Source organism: Geotrypetes seraphini, chromosome 3 (genome assembly GCF_902459505.1).
Source record: "Geotrypetes seraphini chromosome 3, aGeoSer1.1, whole genome shotgun sequence".
Taxonomy (NCBI): domain Eukaryota; kingdom Metazoa; phylum Chordata; class Amphibia; order Gymnophiona; family Dermophiidae; genus Geotrypetes; species Geotrypetes seraphini.
The window spans coordinates 70,234,298-70,259,610 of record NC_047086.1 but is presented as its reverse complement, the minus strand read 5'-3'; the positions used below and the strand labels follow the sequence as shown (position 1 = coordinate 70,259,610).

The 25,313-nt window shown below is 41.8% G+C and overlaps 1 protein-coding gene across 5 annotated transcripts in view; it reads left to right on the top strand.

Moving 5' to 3' along the window:
- Positions 1-25,313, top strand: part of MCPH1 (microcephalin 1) — a 490,428-nt gene that overhangs the window by 152,192 nt on the left and 312,923 nt on the right. For 4 of the 5 annotated variants that reach the window (XM_033937330.1, XM_033937327.1, XM_033937326.1 and 1 more), the window contains one exon: positions 9,382-9,459. In XM_033937330.1, the coding sequence (XP_033793221.1) occupies positions 9,382-9,459 (78 nt within the window). Of the gene's footprint in view, positions 1-9,381; positions 9,460-15,018; positions 15,073-25,313 lie in introns of those variants that run through there. The other variant, XM_033937328.1, reaches the window with a different exon arrangement.

The following is a 25,313-nucleotide window of genomic DNA, read 5'->3' as shown; positions in this document are numbered from 1 at the left end:
CCTTCCCATACATACCTATGGCTGCTGGCCTGCCCTCGCCATCGTTCCTTCTTCCGGGGCAAAGCCAGGAGCTGCACATATGTATGAGAAAGTCCCATGCCGGTTTGTTTCAGTTTGCCGCTGCTGCTGCTAGGGGACACATGCTGGTAGAGTTTTATATTGAATAGTTAGCAATACACTGTTCTAGTGGTTCTGAACCTTAAGGTTCTGTATCTGAACCCACAAATTGCTTGCAGAAAAATATCACTGTTCTAGTGGTTCTGAACCTTAAAGTTTTGTATCTGAACCCGCAAATTACTTGCAGAAAAATATCAATCATCTTTTTAACTCCACCTCCTTTCCAAGGAGCTGCTCTTGCCCACTCAGTTTTTCTGCAAGCAAGTTGCTCAGAAGTGTTTCTGCTCTGCTGTGCAATTTTATTATTTTCAGGTATTTTTCTAAGTGTTCCATTGGAGGCTCGATGCCCAGAGGTTCCCTCTTATTGGGACCCTTCCCTAGGAGAAGATGCAGACTCAGGTTGGGGAAGTTTGTTGCTAGCAGGATCAGCCCTTGGGAATACCTAGCTTGCCAGCTTGCCTAGGGGACACGTGAAGTTACAAGGAAATACTTTTAAACCCAATAGGAGGAAATATTTTTTTCACTCAAAAAATAGTTAGGCTCTGGAACGCATTACCAGAGTTTGTGATAAGAGGGGATAGCAGAGCTGGTTTTAAAAAAGGTTTGGACAATTTCCTGGAGGAAAAGTCCATAGTCTGTTATTGAGAAAGACATGGGGGAAGCCACTGCTTGCCCTGGATTGGTAATATGGAATGTCTCTACTCCTTGGGTTTTGGCCAGGTACTAGGGACCTGTAATGGCCACCGTAAGAATAGGCTACTGGCTTGATGGACCATTGGTCTGACCCAGTAAGGCTATTCTTTTGTTCTTATGGAATTGCCTACCACTGCTCTAGAGTATTCAGATCTTCCAGTCTCTCCATGTTCGTCTTTTGGCTCAAACCTCCTACCATATTTATCACCTTTCATTGGACCACTTCAAGTCTTCTTATATCCTTTGCCAGATACAGTCTCCAAAATTGAACACAATGTTCCAAGTGGGGCCACAACAATTACTTGGACAGGGGCATCAACACCTTTCTTTTACTGGTTATTCCACTCTCTATACAGCCTACTTCCTGGCTACAGCCACTGCCTTGTCATACTATTTCTGCACCTTCAGATCCTCAGACACTATCACTCCAAGGTCCCTCTCCCCTTCAGTGCATATTAGCCTCTCACCTCCCAAGATATATGGATTCCTCGGATTTCTACTCCCCAAATGCATCACTCTGCATTTCTTTGCATTGAATTTTACTTGCTAGACCTTAGACCATTTTTCTAACTGTTTTGCAGATCCTTTTTCATGTTTTCCACTCCCTCCGGGGTGTCTACCCTGTTACAAATCTTGGTATCATCTGCAAAAAGGCAAACCTTACCTTCTAACCCTTCGGCAATGCCACTCACAAACATATTGAACAGGATCAGCCCTAGCACCAATCCCTGAGGCACTCCACTACTCACCCTTCTTTCCGAACAAATTTCAGTAACCATCACCCTCTGACATCTGTCTGTCAACCAGTTTCTAATCCAGTTCACAACTTGGGTCCAAAATTCAGCCCATAAAGTTTATTCATGAGCCTCCTATGCGGAACCGTGCCAAAGGCTTTGCTGAAATTTAAGTAAATTATATCTAGTGCATGTCCTCTATCCAATTCTCTGGTCACCCAGTCAAAGAATTCAATCAGGTTGGTTTGGCACAATTTACCTTTAGTAAACACATGTTGCCTCAGATATTGTAACCCGCTAGATTCTAGGAAATTCACTATCCTTTCCTTCAACAACACTTCCATTATTTTTCCAGTAACAGAAGTGAGGCTTACTGGCCTGTAGTTTCCCGCTTCTCTGTGACTACTTTTGTGAAGAGGGACCACATCTGCTCTTCTTCAATCCCATGGAACCTTTCCCATGTCCAAGGATTTATTGAACAGATCTTTAAGAACAGAACAGAACATCTTTGAGCTCCCTCAGTATCCTGGGATGGAACCTGTCTGGTCCCATTGCTTTGTCCACCTTTTATTTTTCTAGTTGTTCATAAACACTTCCACTCTCTTCTCATGTGTAACTTTGCCAGCCACTTGTGGTCGTTCTCCAGGGCTTTCTTCTGTGAATACAGAACAGAAGTACTTGTTTAGCATATTTGGGGGGTTTTCTCATCACTCTCAAAATAGCGGTCCATAGCTTCTTTCAGGTTCGCAATTCCATTTTTTGTTTTCCTCCTTTTACTAATATACCTGAAAAAAAATGTTGTCTCTACTTTTTATCTTTCTATCCATTTGCTCTTCTGCCTGTGCTTTTGCCAGACATCTCTCTTGGCTTCCTTCAGTTTAATCCGGTAGTCCTTTCTGTACTCCTCTTTATTTTTTTTTTATATTTCAGGAGTGCCAACTCTTTTGCCTTTATTTTCTCCACCACTAGTTTAAAGAACCATATCGGTTTCCTATTTCTCTAGTTTTTGTTTATTTTCCTTACATGTCGGCGGCCATTTAAATTCAGTTTGGACCATTGTATTTCCACTTCTCTTATACCTTCCCATCCTATCAGCTCTTTCTTCAGGTACTACCCCATTTTTCTAAAGTCTACATGTTTGAAATCCAAGATTTTGAATTTTATGTGGCTGCCCTCCACTTTAGCTGTTACATCAAACCAAACCGTTTGATGACCGCTACTTCCCAGGTAGGCACCCACTTGGACATTAGAGACACTCTCCCCATTTGTGATCCAGTATCAGATCCAGTATCATTTTTCCCTCGTGGGTTCTGTCACCATTTGTCTGAGCAGAGCCCCTTGAAAGGCATCCACAATTTCTCTACTTCTTTCCAACTGCTGATGTTACTTTCCAGTTGAAGTCACCCAACAACATCTCCTCCCCTTTCTTTCGCAACTTTTGTATATCTGCCACTAGATCTTTATCAGTTTGATGTGATTTTGCTTGAGGTCTGTAGATAACACCCACTTAGATCGATCTTCTCTTTTCAGAGCAATCCATATCGCTTCTTCCTTTCCCTAGTTCCCCTGCATTTTAGTCGCTTGGATATTGGTCTTTACATAGAGAGCTGCTACTCCACCTTTTTGCCCATCTCTGTCTTTCTTAAAAAGAGCCCCGGTATGTTTACTTCTCATCCATGGGAATCACTAAACCATGTCTCTGTGATAGCAACAATATCCAAGTCTGCCCCTAACATCAGAGCTTGCAGATCATGAACTTTGTTGCTTAGACTGCAAATGTTTGTGGTCATTGCTTTCCAGCTACCTTTCAACAGTAATCTCATTTTTTCTATAGTTTTTTTTTTTTAATTAATTTCACTTCCTGTTGCATTGCTAAGTAGTGATTTCCTATGATTGTTGTTTATATTGCTACTTTTACTACTGTCACATCCAATTGCAGGAATCACTACGATTAGAGTCCTAGGGGTTATTCTGGATCAAAAATTGACATATCATAATCAGATTAATGCTGTAGTAAGAGGTTGTTTTCAGAGGTTACGAATGATTAGATCAATCACCCCCTTTTTGGACTCATCGTCACTGAATATCCTTGTACATTCACTGATCATTTCAAAGTTAGACTATTGCAACTCGCTCTATAAAGGAGTAGCTCTTAAAGAAATCCGTCTATTACAACTAATTCAAAACACCTCAATTAAGATTATAATGAATAGGAAAAAATTTGATCATGTGACGCCTCTTCTTAAAGAAGTTCATTGGCTTCCAATTGTTCACAGAATCTCCTACAAATTAGCAATATTAACAACTAAAGCTCCATCATTTTTAGAAAGATACATTATCCCATATATTCCTACTAGAAGTTTGAGATCAGAGGGAAAAAACCTTCTAGTAATTCCACCACTTAGTATAATAAATACAAGACAAGATACGATCTTTGCAGTTACAGTGCCCAAAATATGGAATTCCATCTTTTATTAAGGAAGAAAAATCACTAAGTAAATTTAAAGGACTGTTAAAATGCTGGTTGTACAAGGATGCTTTTGAGACCTAATTATCGGAGTCTCTATTGATCCCATTCGTTGCTTAAATTCACTTGTCCTCTGTCTTAGGCTTTGAGAAATTGAATTTTTTTAAAAAAAAGTTCTTAATTTTCTATTATACTTTTATCAATACTTTTAAAGTTTCTTACCCTCCGTTTGTGTGTTCCTTGTATGTATCCTTTACTATACTTATTGTAGTTCTCCCTACTTCCCTTATGTATTGGTATGTCTTCTTCGTCTGTGTTAGTTTTAGTTAATAATTAAGACCCTGTTTTAATTGTAAATCGCTTTGAATTAATGATATTGCGATACATCAAAATTCAAATAAAACTTGAAACTTGTCTTTTGCTGGGGGTGGTCACCAAAATTGTCCTGCATACATACGTTACCCCCACCTTCTAGTTTAAACACCTAGAAACATATTGCCTGCATTTCTCAGCAAGGATTATTTTCCTTGCTATAGTAAGATGTAACCCATCATTACAATATAGTTTCTTGTTTTTCCATGTATTACCCCATCCACCTACTGTATGTACCTAAAGCCTTCTTTGCTCAGAACTAAAGAAGCTGTCTATGGTGGCAGCCTTTGCTAAGGCCTGGAAGTCCTATCAGCACTGGTGTGCTATGGAGGATGTAGAACCCTTCTGAGCTCCAATTTCAGTAGTCTTGGACTTTTTGCAGGAGGGACTTCAGAAGGGGCTGTCAGTCAGCTCTCTGCACTGTACTGGGGCCAGTGCTATTTAACTTATTTGTAATGATCTGGAATTGGAACGATGAGTGAGGTAGTTAAATTTGAAGATGGCACTAAACTGTTCAAAGTTGTTAAAATGTATGCGGATTGTGAAAAATTGCAGGCAGACCTTAGGAAATTGGAAGACTGGGCATCCAAGTGACAGATGAAATTTAATGTGGACAAATGCAAAGTGATGCACATTGGGAAGAACAACCCAAATCCCAGTTACCGGATGCTAGGGTCCAGCTTGGGGGTTAGTGCCCAAGAAAAGGATTTGGGTGTCATCATAGACAATACAATGAAACCTTCTCCTCAATGTGTAGCGGCAGCCAAAAAAGCAAACAGGATGCTAGGAATTATTAAAAAAGGGATGGTTAGCCCTTTCAGGACCAAGGGACATATTTGTCCCATAACTTTAAAATCCTATAAATTTTGATTGGGATAGTCTACAGTTCTAAATTTGATATGTACGGATTCCATATGATACTGCCTTTATGTAAACAAACTGGTTCCGACATTCATTCATTAGCGTCTTTGCTAGATTGATGAGAAGATTCACTTGCCACACTGTCCATAAGCCAGAAGTGTGATTTTTTTAAATAAAAATAATGATATTTCACAAAAAAAATCAATTTTTTGGCATCTGCAAGCCCTTTTTACCATAAAAATGTCGTCAAAACCACAAAAATTGGCCTACGATCCTTATGGTCCTGAAAGGGTTAACAAGACTAAGAATGATATAATGCCCTTGTATCACTCCATGGTGTGACCTCATCTGGAGTATTGCGTTCGGTTCTGGTCTCCTCATCTCAAGTGAAATCTACAAAATCCTGAGTAGAGTAGAACGGGTACAAGTGGATCGCTTTTTCACTCCATCAAAAATTATAAAGGAAACTTGAAGTTACAGGGAAATACTTTTAAAACCAATAGGAGGAAATATTTTTTTACTCAGAGAATAGTTAAGCTCTGGAATGCATTGCCAGAGGTGGTGGTAAGAGCGGATAGCTGGTTTTAAGAGGGGTTTGGACAATTTCCTGGAGGAAAAGTCCATAGTCTTTTTATGGAGAAAAATATGGGGGAAACCACTGCTTGCCTTGGATCGGAAGCATAGAATGATGCTACTCCTTGGGTTTTGGCCAGGTACTAAGACCTGGATTGGCTACTGTGAGAATGGGCTACTGGGCTTAATGGACAATTGGTGTGACCCAGTAAGGCTATTCTTATGTTCTTATGCAAATGCAGAAAACAGACCTTTTCTGTTTCCAAGTGCTGGGAGATTAAGGCTCCCTGGCTTCTCACCCAAATGTCATCCTGTTCATTAAAGGGACTCTTTGGTTGCACCCTCCAGTGCATCCCCCTTTCCTGTCCTGGAATCTCAACACCACATTTCAGGACTTAGTGGACTTCCGTATGAGCCTTTCTGGATCTTACAGTCAAGATGGTGTTCTTGTTGGGATTACATCAACAAGATGAGTCTCTGAATTGCAAGCTCTTTCCTACAGGGAACCATTCCTCAAAATTATGGAAGTAGTGCTCTGCTTATGTACGGTCCCGTTCTTCTAACCAAAAGTTGTCTCGGCCTTCTACGTTAATCAGGAAGTCCGCTTGCCTGCTTTCCACCTTACGGTGTCGCAGAAAAAGTACAGGGCGTTGCATTTGCTGGATGTCAAATGGACTCTACTCTGGTACCTCAAATTTACCAACGAGTTTTGCTTATCAGTTCACCTTTTTGCTCTGACCAGTCATGCAAAGAAAGGGAGGCCAATGTCTAAAGCTTCGATTTCCAGATGGATTAATATGGCCATTTCCTCCGCATATGTGGGCTGCGGTAAGCAGCCGCCAATCTCATTGAATGCTCATTCTACCAGAGGAGTTGCTGCCTCGTAGGGCTATCTCACCCAAGGAGAACTGTAGAGCAGCTACGTGGTCTACCCTCCATACTTTTACCAGGTTCTATAGGGCAGAATGGGCAGCCAGGAAAGAGGCCGCTTTTGGGTCCTCTGCTCCGAAGGCAGACTCAATAGGCTCACCTTTGACTCTGGGGATTGCTTTGGTATGTCCCTACAGTTCAGGACCACTAGACACATTGCACTAGCATGAAAGATTACATTCTTACCTAGATAATCTTCTTTCTTGTATATGTGTCTTATGGTCCTGACGCCCCGCCCTATATGTGAGCTTCACCTGCCTTCTGCCTCAGTCTGGAGCTGGACAGATCTCTGTCTTTAGTTGAGCTGAAAAGAAGAAAAAAAACAAAACAACAACAAACTAGGGAACACTCGAGTGTATAGTCTGCTTCAAGTCACTGCTGGATAGTGGGACATGCAAGTAGCTACGAGCTTTATAGAAGATTAGTGCTGACTGCACAAGTTTTTCTGTCTGTTTTATAACAGCTGCTTGAATTTTATAATGTTTGTTTATGTTTGTTACAGAACAGAACAGTATTGTACTATCGGGGATTCTTCCCTGTTTCCCTCCTTCCAGTTATGTCATTGCAGTGATCCTTGATTGCTTTTGTATGAACTGAGGGGACAGGAGCAGCAACCTGGAAAGGAGATGGAGTTGAAAAGATTGACAGTTTTCTGCAAGCAATTTGTGGTTTCAGGAGCAAAACTCTATGGGGCTCATAATAATAATTAAAAAAAAGTCTAAAAAGTGGCCTAAATGGCTACTTGGAAGATCAAAAAGCCTCATCGTCCAAGTACCCATAATCAAAGTTGGTTTTAGACTCTAAAACCAGCTTAGGCCTTTCCCCTGCCTCTAAACGCATAGAGCGAAAAGAGGCATTTTTAGAGACGGGGAAAGGGCGGGGATGGCCGGGAGGTGGGCCGACCTACACCCAGGCGTACAACAGGTATAACCAAATGTTTTGACAGGTTGCCTAGTCGGCACTTATACGTTTTGACTTAGACCAAGTCAAAATAGGTATAAGTGCCGGAAAAGGGGCCACTGAGCTGATGGAGGCTGGCGCGATCAGCTCAGCAGCCCTACAACCTACCCCCCCCCCCACCGCAACCATTGGGGCAGGAGAGATGACTCATCTCCCCTACCGCGATAGCGATACCACCAAGTGCCGCTAAAGCGGCAGGAAAGATGACCCAAATCTCCTGGAGCGATCCACCCCTCCCCCGATACGATTGGGCCAGGAGAGAGCCCAAGCCCTCCTGGCCCCGCCGACAATGATCGGGCAAGAGGGAGCCCAAGCCCTCTTGCCTCGGCGACAGCCCGATGTTCTCCGACACAATTGGGGCAAGAGGGAGCCCAAGCCCTCTTGCCCCAGTGGCACCTCCAACTCGATCAAGCCAGGAGGGAGCCCAAGCCCTCCTGGCCACGTGACCCCACCCCCTACAAGATCGGGCAGGAGGGAGCTCAACCTCTCCTGCCCAGGCGAACCCCCTACCCCCACCCCCACTAAAATACGGACAGGAGGAATCCCAGGCCCTCCTGTCTTCGACACACTCCCCCTTACATGCTCGCCACCAAACCCAACTCGGCCCATGTGCCTAAGGCCCCATCCACAGGAGGAGTCTAAGGCTCCTGGGCCTATTCCGGTTGGCCCAAGCGCCTCAGGCCCCAACTGTGGGTGGGGTTTGAGCCGCCTGGGCCAATTTGGCCCCATTCCTGGGATGGCTGGCCTACCAGACGGGCGGGCTTGGCACCCGTCTGACCGGCCAATGATTTCAAGGTACGGGGGTGGTATTGGGGGTGGGGGGGATCGCGGGTCGGCGGGGGGGCTGATTGGGGGTTCGGGGCGAGCATGTAAGGGGGGTGCGTCGAGGGCAGGAAGGCCTAGGATCCTAGGCTTAGGGGTTGAGCTCCCTCCTGCTTGATCTTGTAGGGGGTGGGGTCGCGTGGCCAGGAGGGCTTGGGCTCCCTCTTGCCCCAGTCGTGTCAGGGAACGTCGGGCTGTCGCCAGGGCAAGATGGCTTGGGCTCCCTCTTGCCTGATCATTGTCGGTGGGGCCAGGAGAGCTTGGGCTCTCTCCTGGCCTGATCGTTGTGGGGGGGGGGGGTGTGGATTCTGTAACCAGTGTTGTTTTTGACAGACACCAGTTACAGAATCCAGCTTATAGGCTGGCTCCTCCTTCGCCTAAAAGCCCTTGATTTTGGACGTTGGGGCTTAGGCTTTTTTTAGGTTGATTATATGGTATAAGTTTAGACGTAGTGGTGGTCTGGGCGTTTAAACAGCTGAACATAGAGGCAGGCCATTATCAAAAAAAACCTCCTTTAGGACATTTTTTTTGATAATGGACATTTTCCATGCTTCTACTTTCAACGTTTAAGGCCTTTGTCCAAAAGAGGACTTAGACGTGTTTTTTTGATTATGCCCCTCTATGGTTCAGGACCACTAGACACATCTATAAGAAAGAAGATTATCGAGGTAAGAACCTAATCTTTCTTTAATTTGTTCTTTGTTTTCTTTCAGAGGGATATCCAAATCGTTCGTTAAAGTAAATGTCTCATTTCCTGTATCTATTAAAATTTAATTCCCTATTAAAAGCTAAATAGCATTGTGCATAAATGAATGAAATGAAATAAAATCTTATTGCTGAAATTTGTTTCAGGTGCTTTGTTCTTTGGATTATGGTCACTGGATACCTGAGGAACCATATGAACTTTCAAGCCACTTTCCTGCAGCTCCTGTAAGTTCAATGATATTTTATACTTTACAAAACTTACACCCCATCTGTTTCTAAGATTTAAGTACCAGCTATTGTTCTCTATTCGCCTACACAATCTCAGAATGTTTCTTGGCACGATAGAGGTTTGTGCTTTTTTATTTAAAGAGGTTTCATCTTGGTCCTTTAGGGCAGTGCTTCTCAAATCGGTCCTGGAGTACCCCTTGCCAGTCAGGTTTTCAGGATATCATCAATATTCATGAAAGAAATTTGCATGTAATGGAGGCAGTATATGCAAATCAAGTTTATGTGGTCCAAGTGGATATCCTGAAAACCTGACTGATAAGGGGGTATTCCAGGACCAAGTTGAGAAACACTGCTTTAGGGTGTGCAAGGAATCTGTAGAGGCAGAAGCAATTAGAGGCACAGTATATGATTGTATTTGACTTATATTTGGGCAGTACTAGAAGACTTTTTGCTTTGGGATAGATCCGTTGTGTAGCTAATCTTATTGTCCAGTTGAAATATTTGTTTTATGCTGTCCAAGAAACATTCTGATAATTTAAGATAAAAAATTTTTAATAATTCAAAAGAAAAAGTCATAGCTGTAACTATAGTAAGATAGTGATAGCAGAATACACATTAAGGTATTCATGTAGCAATATATAATAAAGCATATTACGTAATACATTTATATTAAAAAGCCACAGTACTCAGGAACACAGTTTAAATGAAAACACCTTAATAAACATCAAAAGGGATAGAAGAGGAAGAATGTGGACAAACAAGATTAGGTATAACAAAAGAATTTGAGATTAATAATAATTGGCTACTGACTGGAAAACAAATTGTATATAACAATGTGTGCAACTGATCTTAGGATATGTGGTAAACTAGCCCTGCTATTTTGTATGGCTGGCGAGTCAATCATTTCACCCATTAAAGGCTTGAGAAAACAACCTGGGCCTGCACCTGCTTTCTGATGTAGAGGTAACCTTTTGTTAAGTCCTAATAATACTGAGTTCAAGAGTGTGTGTGTGTGTGGGGGGGGGGGGTTACTTCTGTCACATCATGTGATTTCCTTTGGCAGGGAGACAATTACCAATGCTCCTAGAGGATGCCTTAGAGTACTCGAAGATGCTTAGAGGGTAAGCCTGCTCAAGTACTCTGGCCCATTTTGTCTAAAGGTTTTGAAGATCAGAGATAGTTTTTAGTTTGGCCAGTAGTTCTTAAAGAAATGGTATGATATAGTATGTTACTTATATCATTCTGAATTCATTGGAGATGGAGCCAGACCCTTTGTGGTTAGTGTATTACAGTAGTTCAGCTATGGTATGATTTGGACCACTGACTAGACTTGCCCCTCAATGTATGGGGAGAGATTGTTCAGTTGCTGCAAGTGATAGACACCACTTTTGAATTTAGGGGATCAGAGAATGTCAAGGCTAGCTGAATCCCAAAGTCCTTCACCTGTACTTTTTGGGTAAGTTAATATCTCCCAAAATGGATTTTGATTTTGGGTGCCTGACCACTTGCATTAGGGACACATATCAACTTTGTTTTATTTGGCTCAGTTAGTTTGTTTTTTGTCCACTGTTGAAATCTCTCAAATAAGTAATCAGTTTACTCAGAGTATTAGGTAATCTGATTTTAATGTAGCAGTACTTCATCTGTGTAGATCTAAATTTCTGATTCTGTCAACTGAATCAGTTTAGCTAGTGATAAAATAGATACTGAACAAAAAAAAGTGACGGTATGGATTAAAAGCAATTTCTAAGCACTCTGTGATACATATTACGAGGGTCATTTCATAAATAATGCACACTTTGTTTTAAATTTACATGTTTGTTTTTTTTTCCAAGTATTTCTTTACAATCCTTCAATATAGTCTCCCTGCTTTGCAATGACCGAGTCCCAAAATCCGGGAAGCTTCATTATTCCATCCAAGACAACCGTTTTTGTTCAGTTGCCAAATGGCTCGGGTACCGGCGGAAAAAAGCTCTTCCAGAGATGCAAAATGATGTCCACGCATAAGTTGTTTCAACTTTGGAAAAAGGTTGAAGTCTTGCGGACTCATGTCTGGACTGTAGCGAGCATGAGGTAACACCTCCCAGCCGTATTTGTGTAGTTTTTCAATGACGAGTGGAGAGCTCCATCTTCCCCACGGCCAAAAATATTTCAGCAAGCTCAATTAAAAGTCAAACAAATGATGATTTTTGCTTATGATCATGAAGGCATCATCATTACAGACAAAGTTCCATGTGGAAGAAATGTCACAGCAGTGTATTATCGTGATTTTTTGCAAAAAATGCACAAAACCCAACCTCAGTTGCTCTTGGCTGGGCCACTCATTCTTCACGTCAATGCTTGCCCGCACATAGGGAATGTCGTCATTGAAAAACTACGCAAATATGGCTGGGAGTTGTTACCTCATGCTCCCTATAGTCCAGACATGAGTCCAACAGACTTAAACATTTTTCCAAAGGTGAAACAACCTAAGTATGGACATCATTTTGCATCTCTGGAAGAGATTTTTTCCGCCGATACCCGAGCCATTCAGCAACTTAAAAGAAACGGTGTCTTGGATGGAATAATGAAGCTTCCCAGATGTTGGGACTCGGTCATTGCAAAGCAGGGAGACTATATTGAAGGATTGTAAAGAAATGCTTGAAAAAAAAAATAAAACATATAAATTTAAAAAAATAGTATGCATTATTTATGAAATGACCCTCATACATCTTATGAAGAAGGAAACTCTTTTTTAGCATGATATAAGTACCACACTGAGTGTACTAGCTTAGAATTAAAGTTTAGAGTATGTGCAACACTAACTAATTTAGAGACGTGACCCTGGATTAGGTGCTTAGAATGGTGATGAGGTATTAAACAACAGGTTATATTGTTTAGTTATCTGATAGGTAGGATCTGAACCAGGTAATAATGTCACCGATGCCTGTTTTTGCCAACCATGCTAGCATAATATTGTGGTTCAGAATGTAAAAAATTGCTGAGGAATCCAGCAGCACTAACACTGAGGCAGTTTCTGTGGAGATTATCTAGCAGAGATATGAGGACTAGAGGATATGAGGATATGAGGATTAGAGTAATATTATTATCCTATGCTTGGATAAACATGTGGAAGAATCTAAATTGATTTGTCTTTTTTTGGATTCATGCATACCCAGTCCGCTTAAATTCATCTTGGCTAAAGTATTGGAATTTGAACATGTGCACAGAACACATTCTCAACCATTAAAATATGTATACAGTGGTACCTTGGATTACGAGCATAATCCGATCCAGGAGCATGCTCGTAATCCAAAATGCTCGTTTATCAAAGCGAGTTTCCCCATAGGAAATAATGGAAACTCGCTTTGATACGTTCCCACCCCCCCCACCTCCACCCCCCGAGGCCAGGGCGCTGCTCCCCCCCCCCCGCTCACAAAATCCCCCCCCCCCCGCTCACAAAATCCCCCCCCCCCCCGCGTGATCCAGCACCCCCCGTGAGAACAGGTACCTCCAGCCCGACCAACTTTAACTCACCCCCCCGTCTGGCACCGGCACGAGAACCGCTCACCCCCACTCACAAAGGCCCCCCCCCCCCGCTCAAATCGGCACCCCCCCCCCACGAGAACAGGAACCCCCCGCCCGACCAACTTTAACTCACCCCCCCTTTGGCATTGGCATGCAGCCCACAAGTGCCGGTGCCACTTGAAGATCTTCTTCTTCCTGGTCTCTGCCGGCTTTGAGCATGCATCTGAGTATGCGCAAATGCATGCTCAAAGCCGGCAGAGACTGGGAAGAAGATCTTCAAGCGGCACCGGCACTTGTGGGTTGCGTGCCGGTGCCAAAGGGGGGGTGAGTTAAAGTTGGTCGGGCGGGGGGTTTCTGTTCTCGCGGGGGGGGTGCCGATTCGAGTGGGAGGGGGCCCTTTGCGAGCGGGGGGAGCGATGCCGGTTATCGGGGGGTGCTCGCAAATCGAGTCAACACTCGGTTTGCGAGACACGTTTTGCAAGAATGTTTTGCTCGTCTTGCAAAACACTCGCAAACCGGGTTACTCGCAAACCGAGGTTTGACTGTACTATCCTATACCTTTAGAGGGGCATAATCGAAAAGAACGTCTAAGTTCATTTCGTCCAAGTCGCAAGTCGTACAAAGTAAAAAAACAGCCTTGGACATATTTTCAAAAAATACGTCCAAATTATTTTCCGTTTCGAAAATCATCTAACTACACGTCCTGCCGATCTGATTGTCCAAGCTGCTAAATCGTCCATCTTTATACCACATTTTTGTCCAACTTTTCATCCAAGGCAAAAATGCCTAGAAACGGACCTTTTGGATATGGGAGGGGTCTACAAAGTGATGGACTGGACAACCAGACATGGCACCTAAATAATGAGGTACCTTACAGGGCACTGCTGTGAACTTCACAAAAAGGGTGCCATGTCTTCATCTCATTACAGCTCCCTTACAGATAATGGTGAGGCCCCCAAACCACCTCCAAAATACCCTAGACCCACCTATCTACCACCTCAATAGCCCTTATGGCTGCAGAAGCCACTTAAAGGGCAGTACAAAAGGGTTTGGGTTTTTTTTAGGGGTGTGCACATGTTTAACCAGCAATGCAGTGATTACAGTCGCTTATGGGTATAGGTCCTCCTCTCCATGGGTCCCTAACCCACCCCCAAGATGACTTAAGCCGTCTCTGGGCAGGTCAATTAGGCTTTCCTATACCAGGCTGCCAGGTGATGATGGTCTGGAGGATGAATTTTAAAGGTGTGATTACAATTTTTATGGGGTTGGGGGGGGGTCGGTGATCACTGGGGTAGTGGGGGGGGGTCTGTAGTTTGTGTCTGCAGTGCTTATCTGGTGACTTTAGGTGGGTTTTTGTGACTTAGATCATGTTTTAAATGGTCTAAAGTACAACGTCCAAGTTCTGTCTATGTGCTGTATAACTTTCGGTTATACATGCAGTACGACTTAAGTCTAAACCTGCCCATGTCCTGCCCAAATCCCGCCCTCGACACTCCTCCTGAAATGCCGCATTTAGCTATGGTTGTTCAGCGCCACTGTGAACGCCTAGGTCATTTTAAAATACGTCCAAAACCCAGTTTTATTATCAGCACTTGGACATTTTTGATTGATGATTGTCCAAGTGCCAACTGAGGCCGGTTTTTGGACGTTTTCCTCTTTCCATTATGAGCCCCATAGAGTCTTCATTATCAGACCTTTGGTTATTTGATGATCTTAACCCAGACTCTGCCGCCTTTTCTCCTTCCCAAACAGAATTAGAACCTCCTTCCTCTTGGGAAAGGATTGGCATTGGAGGAATTGTGTGTTGCTATCACAGAAGTGATAACAGAATGTTTTGTATATGGCAAGTAGTAAAGGCAAATGTTTTAGCTCTGTTCTAGTTAGACTTGATGATCACAGTTTTAGTGTGATTATCTACCATTAGACCCAATATTGAAATATCAGTTCCAGATTTCCCACTGAAAGAGTAAGCAAAGATAAGTTTTAAACATGGAAATAAAGTTTATTTAAAGAAACTACAATAAAATATTTGGGCTCTTTTTTGTTCAGGTTGTGAAGTACATAAACATGCTCTGTCAGATGTCATAGAAGAAAGGTTGAGAATCGTTGCTCTACACAATTACCAGTCTTAGAAATTAATCAATTATTTTCGGTAAGGAAGCTTAAGATAGGTTTATTTTCATAAAAAAGGTTTATTATAGCTAAGTGTAGCTCACAATTTTGGCATATAAAATAATATTTTTCTGTTTCAGGCAAGAAGGACATTACTTTGTTTTGGGTCTTGTAAGTGGCTTAAAATGCATTAGCAGCCTTAATCAAGAAAATCTCACACTTCAAGCATATATCACATATTTTGGAGTCTTTGCATTTGCTCCCTTTGTGTTGGCATTTGCAGTTCAAGTTTGGGTTTAATACACAGAACACTAAATAATGACACTCTGTTGGGTATTGCTACTACCTTACTACTTTACCATCCATGTAGCTTGCTGCACTGTGCTAACGATATTAGGGAAAGGGAATTGGATTGGGACATGTACTGTATACTGTTTTTTTGTGGTTACACATTCAATGCGGTATACATATATTCAGGTACTTAGGAGAGTGTGGCATAGTGGTTAGAGCTACAGCCTTCAGGATATGACTTCAAACCCTGCGCTACTCCCTTTGACCCTGGACAAGTTACTTAATCCTCTACTGTCCCAGGTACATTAGATAGATTGTGAGCTGAGGGAGATCTTGCCTCACAAATTTGCTTCATTTCTTTGAAAGTGTGAATAAACATGTGGATAAAGGTGAGCTGGTTGATATAGTATATCTGGATTTTCAGAAAGCTTTTGATAAAGTTCCTCATGAGAGGCTACTGAGAAAATTAGAGTCTTGGGATAGGTGGCAAAGTTCAGTTGTGGATAAGGAATTGGTTATCAGATAGAAAACAGAGGGTGGGATTAAATGGTCATTTTTCTCAATGGAGGAGAGTAAACAGAGGAGTGCTGCAGGGTTCTGTATTGGGACCAGTGCTATTTAACTTATTTATTGTTAAATATATTTTATTGAGCACAACAATCAGAATCAAAAACAGAAGACAACAAGGTAGCTCAAATTTATATACTAAAACCATCAAACCCACCCTACCAACCCAACCCATCCCCCCACCCTCCCGCTCTCACTGATGCCAAACAAAATGATCTGGAAATTGAAACGACGAGTGAGGTAATTAAATTTTCAGATGACACTAAACGGTTCAAAGCTGTTAAAACGCATGCGGATTGAAACTAGAAGACTGGGCATCCAAAAGGCAGATGAAATTTAATGTGGACAAATGCAAAGTGATGCACATTAGGAAGAATAACCTGAATCACAGTTACCAGATGCTAGAGTCCACCTTGGGGATTAGCGCCCAAGAAAAGGATCTGGGTGTCATCTTAGACAATACGATGAAATCTTCCGCCCAGTGTGCGTCAGCGGCCAAAAAAGAAAATAGAATGCCAGGAACTATTAAAAAAAGGGATGGTTAACAAGACTAAGAATGTTATAATGCCCCTGTATCGCTCCATGGTGCGACCTCATCTGGAGTATTGCGTTCAATTCTGGTCTCCTTATCTCAAGAAAGATATAGTGGTGCTGGAAAAGGTTCAAAAAAGAGCAACCAAAATGGTAAAGGGGATGGAACTCCTCTCGTATGAGGAAAGATTAAAACGGTTAGGGCTCTTCAGCTTGGAAAGGAGACGGCTGAGGGGAGATATGATTGAAGACTACAAAATCTTGAATGGAGTAAAACGGATACAAGTGGATCGATTTTTCACTCCATCAAAAATTACAAAGACTAGGGTACACTCAATGAAATTTCAGAGAAATACTCTTAAAATCGATAGGAGGAAATTTTTTTCACTCAGAGAATGGTTAAACTCTGGAACACATTGTCAGAGGATGTAGGAAAAGCAGACAGCATATCTGGTTTTAATAAATGTTTGGACAAGTTCCTGGAGGAAAAGTCCATAGTCTGTTATTGAGAAAGACACGGGGAAGTCACTGCTTGCCCTGTATCTGTAGCATGGAATATTGCTATACCTTGGGTTTTGGCCAGGTACTAGTGACCTGGATTGGGCCACCGTGAGAACGTGGTCTGACCTAGTAAGGCTATTCTTATGTTCTTATGAGTCACCCAGGACAGATAGGGAAAATGCTTGAAGTATGTGTATGTAAAACCGCTTTGAGTGTGGTTGTGTAACTACAAAAAGGCAGTATACAAGTCCCAATCCCTTTCCCTAATTATATGTTCCATCATTTCATCAAATTAGACTTGATGAGTTCCACTCTTCTATTTTTTGACTGGCAGGACCCGTCCTTTGGAATGCTTTACCTTAGTCCCTTCTGAGAAAGCACTACCTCCTGACCATTCCTTCTTTTTACCACATTTTCTTCGACATTCATAGAAGTTTCTCTTTCTCTGTCATGGCTCCGATCCTCCCCATCTATCTTAGGACTGAGTCATTTTCCTGCGGTTCCAAAGTCTATTAAAGGCTTATTACTTTTCTCTTTCATACAATCTGGAATCTCTTTGTGACTTTGTTCTTGTCCTTCCCTTTTGACTTGACTTCTAATTAAGACTGTTCTTGCACTTCCACCCCCCTCCTTTTGTTATCATCCTGTCCCCCTTTTTCCTTGCTTATATTGTAACCTACCCTTTCCTACCTACCTTTAATTCTGTGTGTCCTGTGTTGTCATCAGTTTGGTTTGAGTGGCTGTGAAGTGTGTTCCCTCCCCTTATTTCACTTTGTAAAGATCTTAGTTTTTACCTTGCTTTATATTTACGGTATATCGAACTGAACTGAACTAAAGGAATGTTAGAAACCATCTTAAGACCGATTTATTTAAAAAGGATGACAATACATATCTCTGCCTGATTTTGTCATATGCTTTTGTTTTTGATGTAATGTTTTTGTGTCATGCTTTCAGATTTTTTTTTTGGCCTGGAAAGTCCAATGCTAACTATAGATGGTAGTATGTTTGTCATTTTGTTAGAGATTGTGATGAGAACCACCCCAAGGATGCCTTAGGAGGAAGGAAAAGAACTTCTAATGCCAAGAAGTAATTTACCTTTTAGCAGATCTCAGTCTAGAGAGGTCTTTATTTTCTTTCTCATTCCACTCAAGATGGAAAACAAACTAATTTTTTTAAAGCTATTGGAAAATGTTTGAACACACGAAGTTCACTGGGAGAGTATTACTTGTTAATAGTCCTGAGCTTCCAAAATCTTGGTTCCTTCCATGGACAGTCTAAAAATAGGCAAGTTTTAAGGAATTCAAGATTCATATGGAAATTAGTGGCCTCAAGGCTTACTCCAAACCTAGTCATATTTGTATCCCCTATTTCTTTCAGTCTCTACTGGAAAACTCTTCCATTGCAGTTCAAAAGAAATTCCCAGTTCAGTTCAATTCAATAGAATTATCAACTCATTATTAAATAGTCCTTCAATGAATAAAAAGCACTGGCTAAGAAACAACAGGTTGCAGCTCATCATTTAAAAGCCCCACTTCCAGTCTAGTTAAAAAAGATAAAAAGACACATCAAACTACTGTAGCATTACTTTGCTCTGCCCCATGGCTGTGGGCCATTCCATATCAATTCAACCAATGGTCTCCACCTCACCATTTTAAAAATGGATAATCTAATAGAATGGAGACCAATATACAAGATTAAGAAAAAACGGCAAAATTTCAGACTTCTGGTTTCAATAGTTTTGAACAATCAGCTTTTTTATCTAATGGGGAATTGACACAGTTGCAGCAGACAAAATTTAAGTACCTTTTAGATCTTAATAACTACTGTTAAATGTTCAACAAATGCGACATTTGCTATACATTATGAACTTTGTGTAGATTCAGAAACTGCAACCCATTTTGAGTTGGGCCACATGGTTTCTGAGATATTGTCAAAAATGGGATTTTATTCAATCTCATGTAACAAAATGCCACTAAGCAAACCACTCTACCAAAGATATAAAAGAAAAAGCTTTCATATTTTATCTGTTAGCACTGGTTAAAATAAGCAAAATGTGTAAATTATGTGCAGCTAGAAGCTATATCTTTTCTGATATGCCCCCACTGAAAATAGTCATACTCTGAGTGAACTTTAGAAGCAAATTTCTTCACGTGAGACAGGTAATACAAAACGAGCTTTACTTCATCATTAGAAAGTGTAAGAAAAATCTTTTCATTTGATGACTTGTTGACAAAAAGAGATTTCTTTCTTCTAATTTATTTCCATCTAGATATATATCAGGAAAAATAGAAACCTTCTGACCAAGAAAATTACAATAACTCAATAAAAAAAATCTTAACAAAAATTCTCTATCCTGCAGGAAGACAAATGAAACCAATAAGGTATTTCTGGATGTGACCTCATCCATTCAACTTAAATAAATTCTATCATACTTGAAACTGTCTGATGAAATCTGAGCAACAGAAGCTTCCAATGCGGTAGTAAGAAGTTTGTGTCATAGCTGGTACATAATACATAATGTAATGGAGGAAAGACTGAGGGGTCCTTTTACAAAGGTGCGCTAGCGGTTTTAGCGCATGCTTAGCATGTGCTAAAATGCCCCGTGCGCTATCCACTACTGCCTCCTTTTAAGCAGGCAATAATGCTCGCTAATCCTTTGTAAAAGGAACCCTAAGTCTGGATATTTTTAAACCTTCAAAAATCTATAAAATCAATCTTTAGGACTAATTGTCATCATCTGGGGAAATTCAGAACTTTCAAATGTCTAGTAAAATTGTCCAAATCCTTTATTTTTCAATGGATAACCATCTTATTCTGGGCCAAAGACACTTGCATTTGTTTTACCTGTTGAACTTTAGATCCCAAGTCCTTCATTTTTACACAATAAGAAACAGACCCCCTTCTACATTCTGTAATCAAGTAGAGTTTGAATACACAGAGGAGATAATTCCAGAACATATCTAGTAGAGAGAGTCTAAAGTAGACCAAATTGCATCTAGAGCTACTTCTGCAAGCTTAACTTGAGGGGGTGGGGAGAAAGGTGGTATGGTGGGTTCAAACGTCAACTATGGACCAAGGAAGCAACAACTTTACTGCCAGTGCCACATCTTTAGAATGGTATTTGAGGCTTAAATCAATAGGTGTAGAAATAATCAACAAAAACAGCTGACTGAGAATTTACTGTAGTATAGTTGATAAGATGGATGGATGTATTCTTGGTATGGAAAGTGGGGCTTTCCTATTTTAGTAATGGAGTTCTTTTATCGTTTTGAAATTTAATGTATTTTGTTTTGTAAGCTGCTCTGAACCAATAAGGCTGGTTTTGTAAATAAACATAAAAATGAGTTGTAATCGCAGTGGGGAAAAGAGACTGAGTAGGGCCCATTCATCTGTGCTGATTAATATAAGTTGTGTAACATTGCATGACTCCTGAATCTCTTCCCCCTCTGATTCTGAAACACTACTGTGTCCATGGGGCTAAGCAGACTTTACTTCCAAATTCTGAGCTCTTTCTTGCTCCCAGAACAGCCAATTTGCCCTGAAATGACGTATCCACATAGCTAGTGATTTTCTGTTTGTTTCGTTGAGGGGATCTGCGACACCCAGACAGGCAAAAGAAGCATCATATCTTTTTGGCATGAGATAAAATGTACTAATAGCAGAACAGCAAAAAACAAAATACATCAAAGCATTGTCTCACAGCGTGCCTTACCGAGCTGCCATCTTGCTCCTCCCCCTTTATTATCAACTTTTAAAAATGGTGATTAATCAACTGGAATATGCACATGCCACACTCACTTTATTTGTTGATTTCAGCAAATTAAAATAAATAATAATTTTGCATTAAACATTACAGAAAGGTATCATCTCTAACTTCAACCTGCAGAGGTTTTGACAGCTTCTATTAGGTAGTACTGCCTGATTCAGGAAAAAAAATTCAATTCGATTCAGCCTATTGAATTGGTTTTTTGATTCGATTCGATTTTCCTGCCCAATTGGGTATTTTTTTTCAAATATCCTGGTGGGTTTATTTTATAGCCTCTTCACCCCTTTTGCCTTCTCCTAACCACACTGGCGCTGTGGTGTAAACAAAATAAACAAACAAAAAAGACTTTTCCTCTCTCTGTTAAATCCTAGCTTACATTTGTGGTCTAACACCAGCTCTGGCAGGATACACGTTTCAAATCTGACATATTGTAATCACAAAACAGAAAATAAAATTAGTTTTCTACCTTTTGTTATCTGATCATTATTCAGATCTTGTTGGTCCCAGGCTCTGGTTGTCTTGCTTGCCAGGGTCTCCTTCTTTCTTCTTTCTCCGTGCTAACCATCCATCTGCCATCTCTGTCCTACCCTTCTATTTCCCTTCCTTCCCCCGGAGGTCTGGCATCTTTCCTTTTTTTCGTCTTCATCCACAGATCCACCTTTTCTCAACTACCCTTTCATCCAGCATCTCTCCCTCCTTCCCCACCACCCAGGGTCCACCATCTCTCCCTTTCTTTTCCCAACTGCCCTCTTATCCAGTATCTCTATCCCCCCTCCACACCATCCCTTGTGTCCAACCTCTCTCCCTTTCTGTTCCTTCCCTCCCTAAATGCCATTGTCCATCATCTCTCTCCCTCTCCTCTATTTTTAGACTTTTTATTTCTTCCCCCCCCCCCAAAGTCCAGCATATGCATGTCTCTTTGAACCCCGCCCTTCCCTCCCTCTCTCCCTGTACTTCTACACCAGGGCCCCCCTCCCCTGAAGGTCTGTCCTCCCCTGAAGTCCTGCACCTCCCCCTGAAGGCCTGCGCCACCATCCCTGAAGACCTGTCTCCCCCTTAAAGGTCTGTCCCCCCTGAAGGTCTGTCCCACCTCCCACCCCGAAGGACTTTTCTCCCTCCCCCCTCTCCCGGGAAGGCCTGCATGTTCCCCCTGGCCTCCTGCACACCATTTACCTAATAGGAACAGCCTGCAGAGAAGATCGCAGTGCTAGCGATCTTTGCAAACTGCTTCGGAGCTGTTTCCTCCTCTGATGGCGTGACGGAGGAAACAGCTTTGAAACAGTTTGCAAAAATCGCTAGCACAGTGATCTTCTCTGCAGGCTGCTCCTATTAGGTAAATAGTGTGCGAGAGGCTAGAGGGGAAGCTGGACGCCAGGGTGGGGAAGCTGGACACCAGCACTTCCCGACTGACCCTCGCCCTCTAAAGCAGGTACGGCAGCGGCCGGCCAGCAAGAGCAGTGCTGCCGCTCCTGCTTTAGGGATCAAGGGGGGAGGGTCAGTCGAATTGGGAAGCCGATTTGTTTGTTTGTTTGTTTTAAATTGATTTGAATCGATTCACCCAAAGTGAATCGGTGAACCGATTCGAATCGGGCAGCACCACTGTTAGGGATTCATTGACATGTACATTTTGACAAGGAGTGTCTAAAGTTGCATACAATTGTAAGCCTGCTTATCCACTTACTCATATTGATAGTGTTAAGTCTTAGTTCATGTTTTCCTTTATTTACTTTTCATGTGTCACAAGGGTCATGCATTTGATATACTCTCTTTCAATGTTACAACCAAAGCAGGATGCATATTATATACAGGTACTTTTATCTATCCCTAGTGGGTTCACAATCTAAGGTTTGTTTGTTTATTTTGTACCTGGGATAGTGGAGAATTAATGACTTGCCTAGGGTTGCAGGAAGCTGTAGTGGGAATTGAACACAGTTACCCTTGTTCTCAGCCCACTGTACTAATCTTTAGGCTATTCCTCCTTTAGCTTGTTTGAATCAAGTATTATTGATACATACTGTAAAAACAGCCATATTGGATGAGACCACTGATCCATTTAGTCCAGTATCCTGCTTCCACCAGTGGCCAATCCAGGTCAAAAGTACTTGTCAGAATTTCAAATAGCAAGATTCTATTACACTGGCTTTCCACATGTCTGTCTCAATAACAGGCTATGGACTTTTCCTCTAGAAACTTTTTCAAACATTTTTTTTAAACCCAGATATGCCAACTGCTGTTACCAGATCCTCTGCATCTTCAACTTTTCATTGAGTGAAAAAATATCTCCTATTGGTTTTAAAAGTATTACCATGTAAATTCATATAAAAAATAAGTTCACGTTTACCTGTTCTACACCACTCAAGATTTTGTAGATCTCTGTCATAATTCCCCCTCAGCTGTCTCTTCTCAAAGTTGAAGAGCCTAACCTCTTAAGCCTTTCCTCATATGAGAGGAGCTCCACCCCCTTAATTATTTTGGTTACTCTTCTTTGAATCTTTTCTTCTCTAATTCTGCTATTTCTTTCTTTAGATACATCAACCAGAATTGTTCACAATATTCCATTGAGGTTGCAGCATGGAACAATACAAAGGCAAGACAATTTTTGTCTTGTTTTCTATCCTTTTTCTAATAATTTCCAGCATTCTGTTTGTTTTCTCGGCTGCCTCTACCACAAAGTGGGCATAAGATTTCAGCATATTTTCCACAATGGTACCTAGATCTTTTTGTTGGGTACTGACTGCAAGTAGAACCTAGCACTAGGTAACTGTGACTTGAACATTTTTCCCCAATGTACATCACTTTGCATTTGTCCACATTAACTTTCATCTGCCATTTGGCTAGTCTTCCAATTTTCTAATGTCTTCAATTTTTCAGCCTGCGTTGTTTTAACAACTTTGAATAGAAACATAACAGCAGATAAAGGCCAAATGGCCCATCTAGTCTGCCCATCTACAGTAACCTTTATCTCTTTCTCTCTCTGAGAGATTCCATGTGCCTATCCCAGGCCCTCTTGAATTCAGACATAGTCTCTGTTTCCACCACCTCTTCCGGGAGACTGTTCCACACATCTATCACCCTTTCCAAAAAAAAGTATTTCCTTAGATTACTCCAAAGCCTATCACCTCTTAACTTCATCCTATGCCCTCTCATTGCAGAGTTTCCTTTCAAATGAAAGAGACTCGACTCATGCACATTTATATTAGGTAGGTATTTAAATGACTATCATATCATATAGTTGTTTTGAGTGAGAGTCTCCCATTTAAACCAAATTTATTATTGGTTTCTCACTTAAATAAGCAAAGAAGATTTTTGCTTTTTTATATTGTAAAATTAATTTGTTCTCTAGGGACTTTTTCTTAAGAGTGGGCTCTGACTTCATAAAATACCAGCACAAATCATGGTTTTAATAAACTCAATATATTTACACCAGCTAGAAAAACAGGTATAGTTATATGTATGTACAATACATGCTTATAAAGTATGTTCATCAATAGATCTGCTCATACTCTGCTTGACAGATATGCTTATACCAAAGTTGTGTCCAAGCATACGTGTTCTTGTAATTGCATGTACTTGTATATTGGGGTAATTTTGTAATAGGTATTTTCACATGTACACTGGCTTATACACAAAACTTCTTTTATAAAGTTATCTTCCATGAAAACTGACCTGGAAAAAGTAATCATATATATCTGCACATAGTTTTATAGGTTTTCTGTTGTCACTTTATCTGTACACTGAGCTCTACCCCCCCCCCCCCCCAGCCCATTGTCTTTTCCCTACAGGTAAGTGTGTGCATTTTTTAATGCCATGGGTACTTTTATCTAGACCAGTGGTCTCAAACTCGCGGCCCGGGGGCCACATGCGGCCCGCCAGATACTATTTTGCGGCCCGCGGTCTGTACTAGTGCTGCCCGCTTTTTGCAGCATCCTCCGGCTTCCCCCTGGCCTCCTACTCTTACCTTCAGATAATTACCACAGCCTGCAGAGAGGATTGCCAATGCTGTAGCGATCCTTGTAGGCTGCTGTCATCCTCAGCAGCACGTTCCCTCTGCCATGATCCTGCCCCTGACATCAGAAGATGGGCGGGACCGCAGCAGAGGGAACATGCTGTGGAGGCTGATGGCAGCCTGCAAGGAATGCTACAGCACAGGCGATCCTCTCTGCAGGATGCGGTAATTAGCTGAAACTAAGACCGGGAGGCCAGGAGGGAAGCTGGAGGAAGCTGCAAAGAAGGGGGGAACATGCAGGCCTTCGGGGGGGGGGGAGGCTTATAAACTATAAAGAGTTTTACCTCGTGCAAAATTATCATTTCTTTAATAAGACATTAACTTTTTTTTCTGCGGCCCTCCAAGTACCTACAAATCCAAAATGTGGCTCTGCAAAGGGTTTGAGTTTGAGACCACTGATCTAGACCACAGTTCTTCAACCACCGGTCTGCGGAACGGTGCCGGTCCGCACAGGACCGGCAAGATTAATTCTTCAATTTCCTGCCGGTCCGCGCAGGAACGGCAAGATCGAGGAGCGCAGGGCCGGAGATAGAATGGGGAGCCTCCGACTGTGCTTTCTTCCCTCCCAGC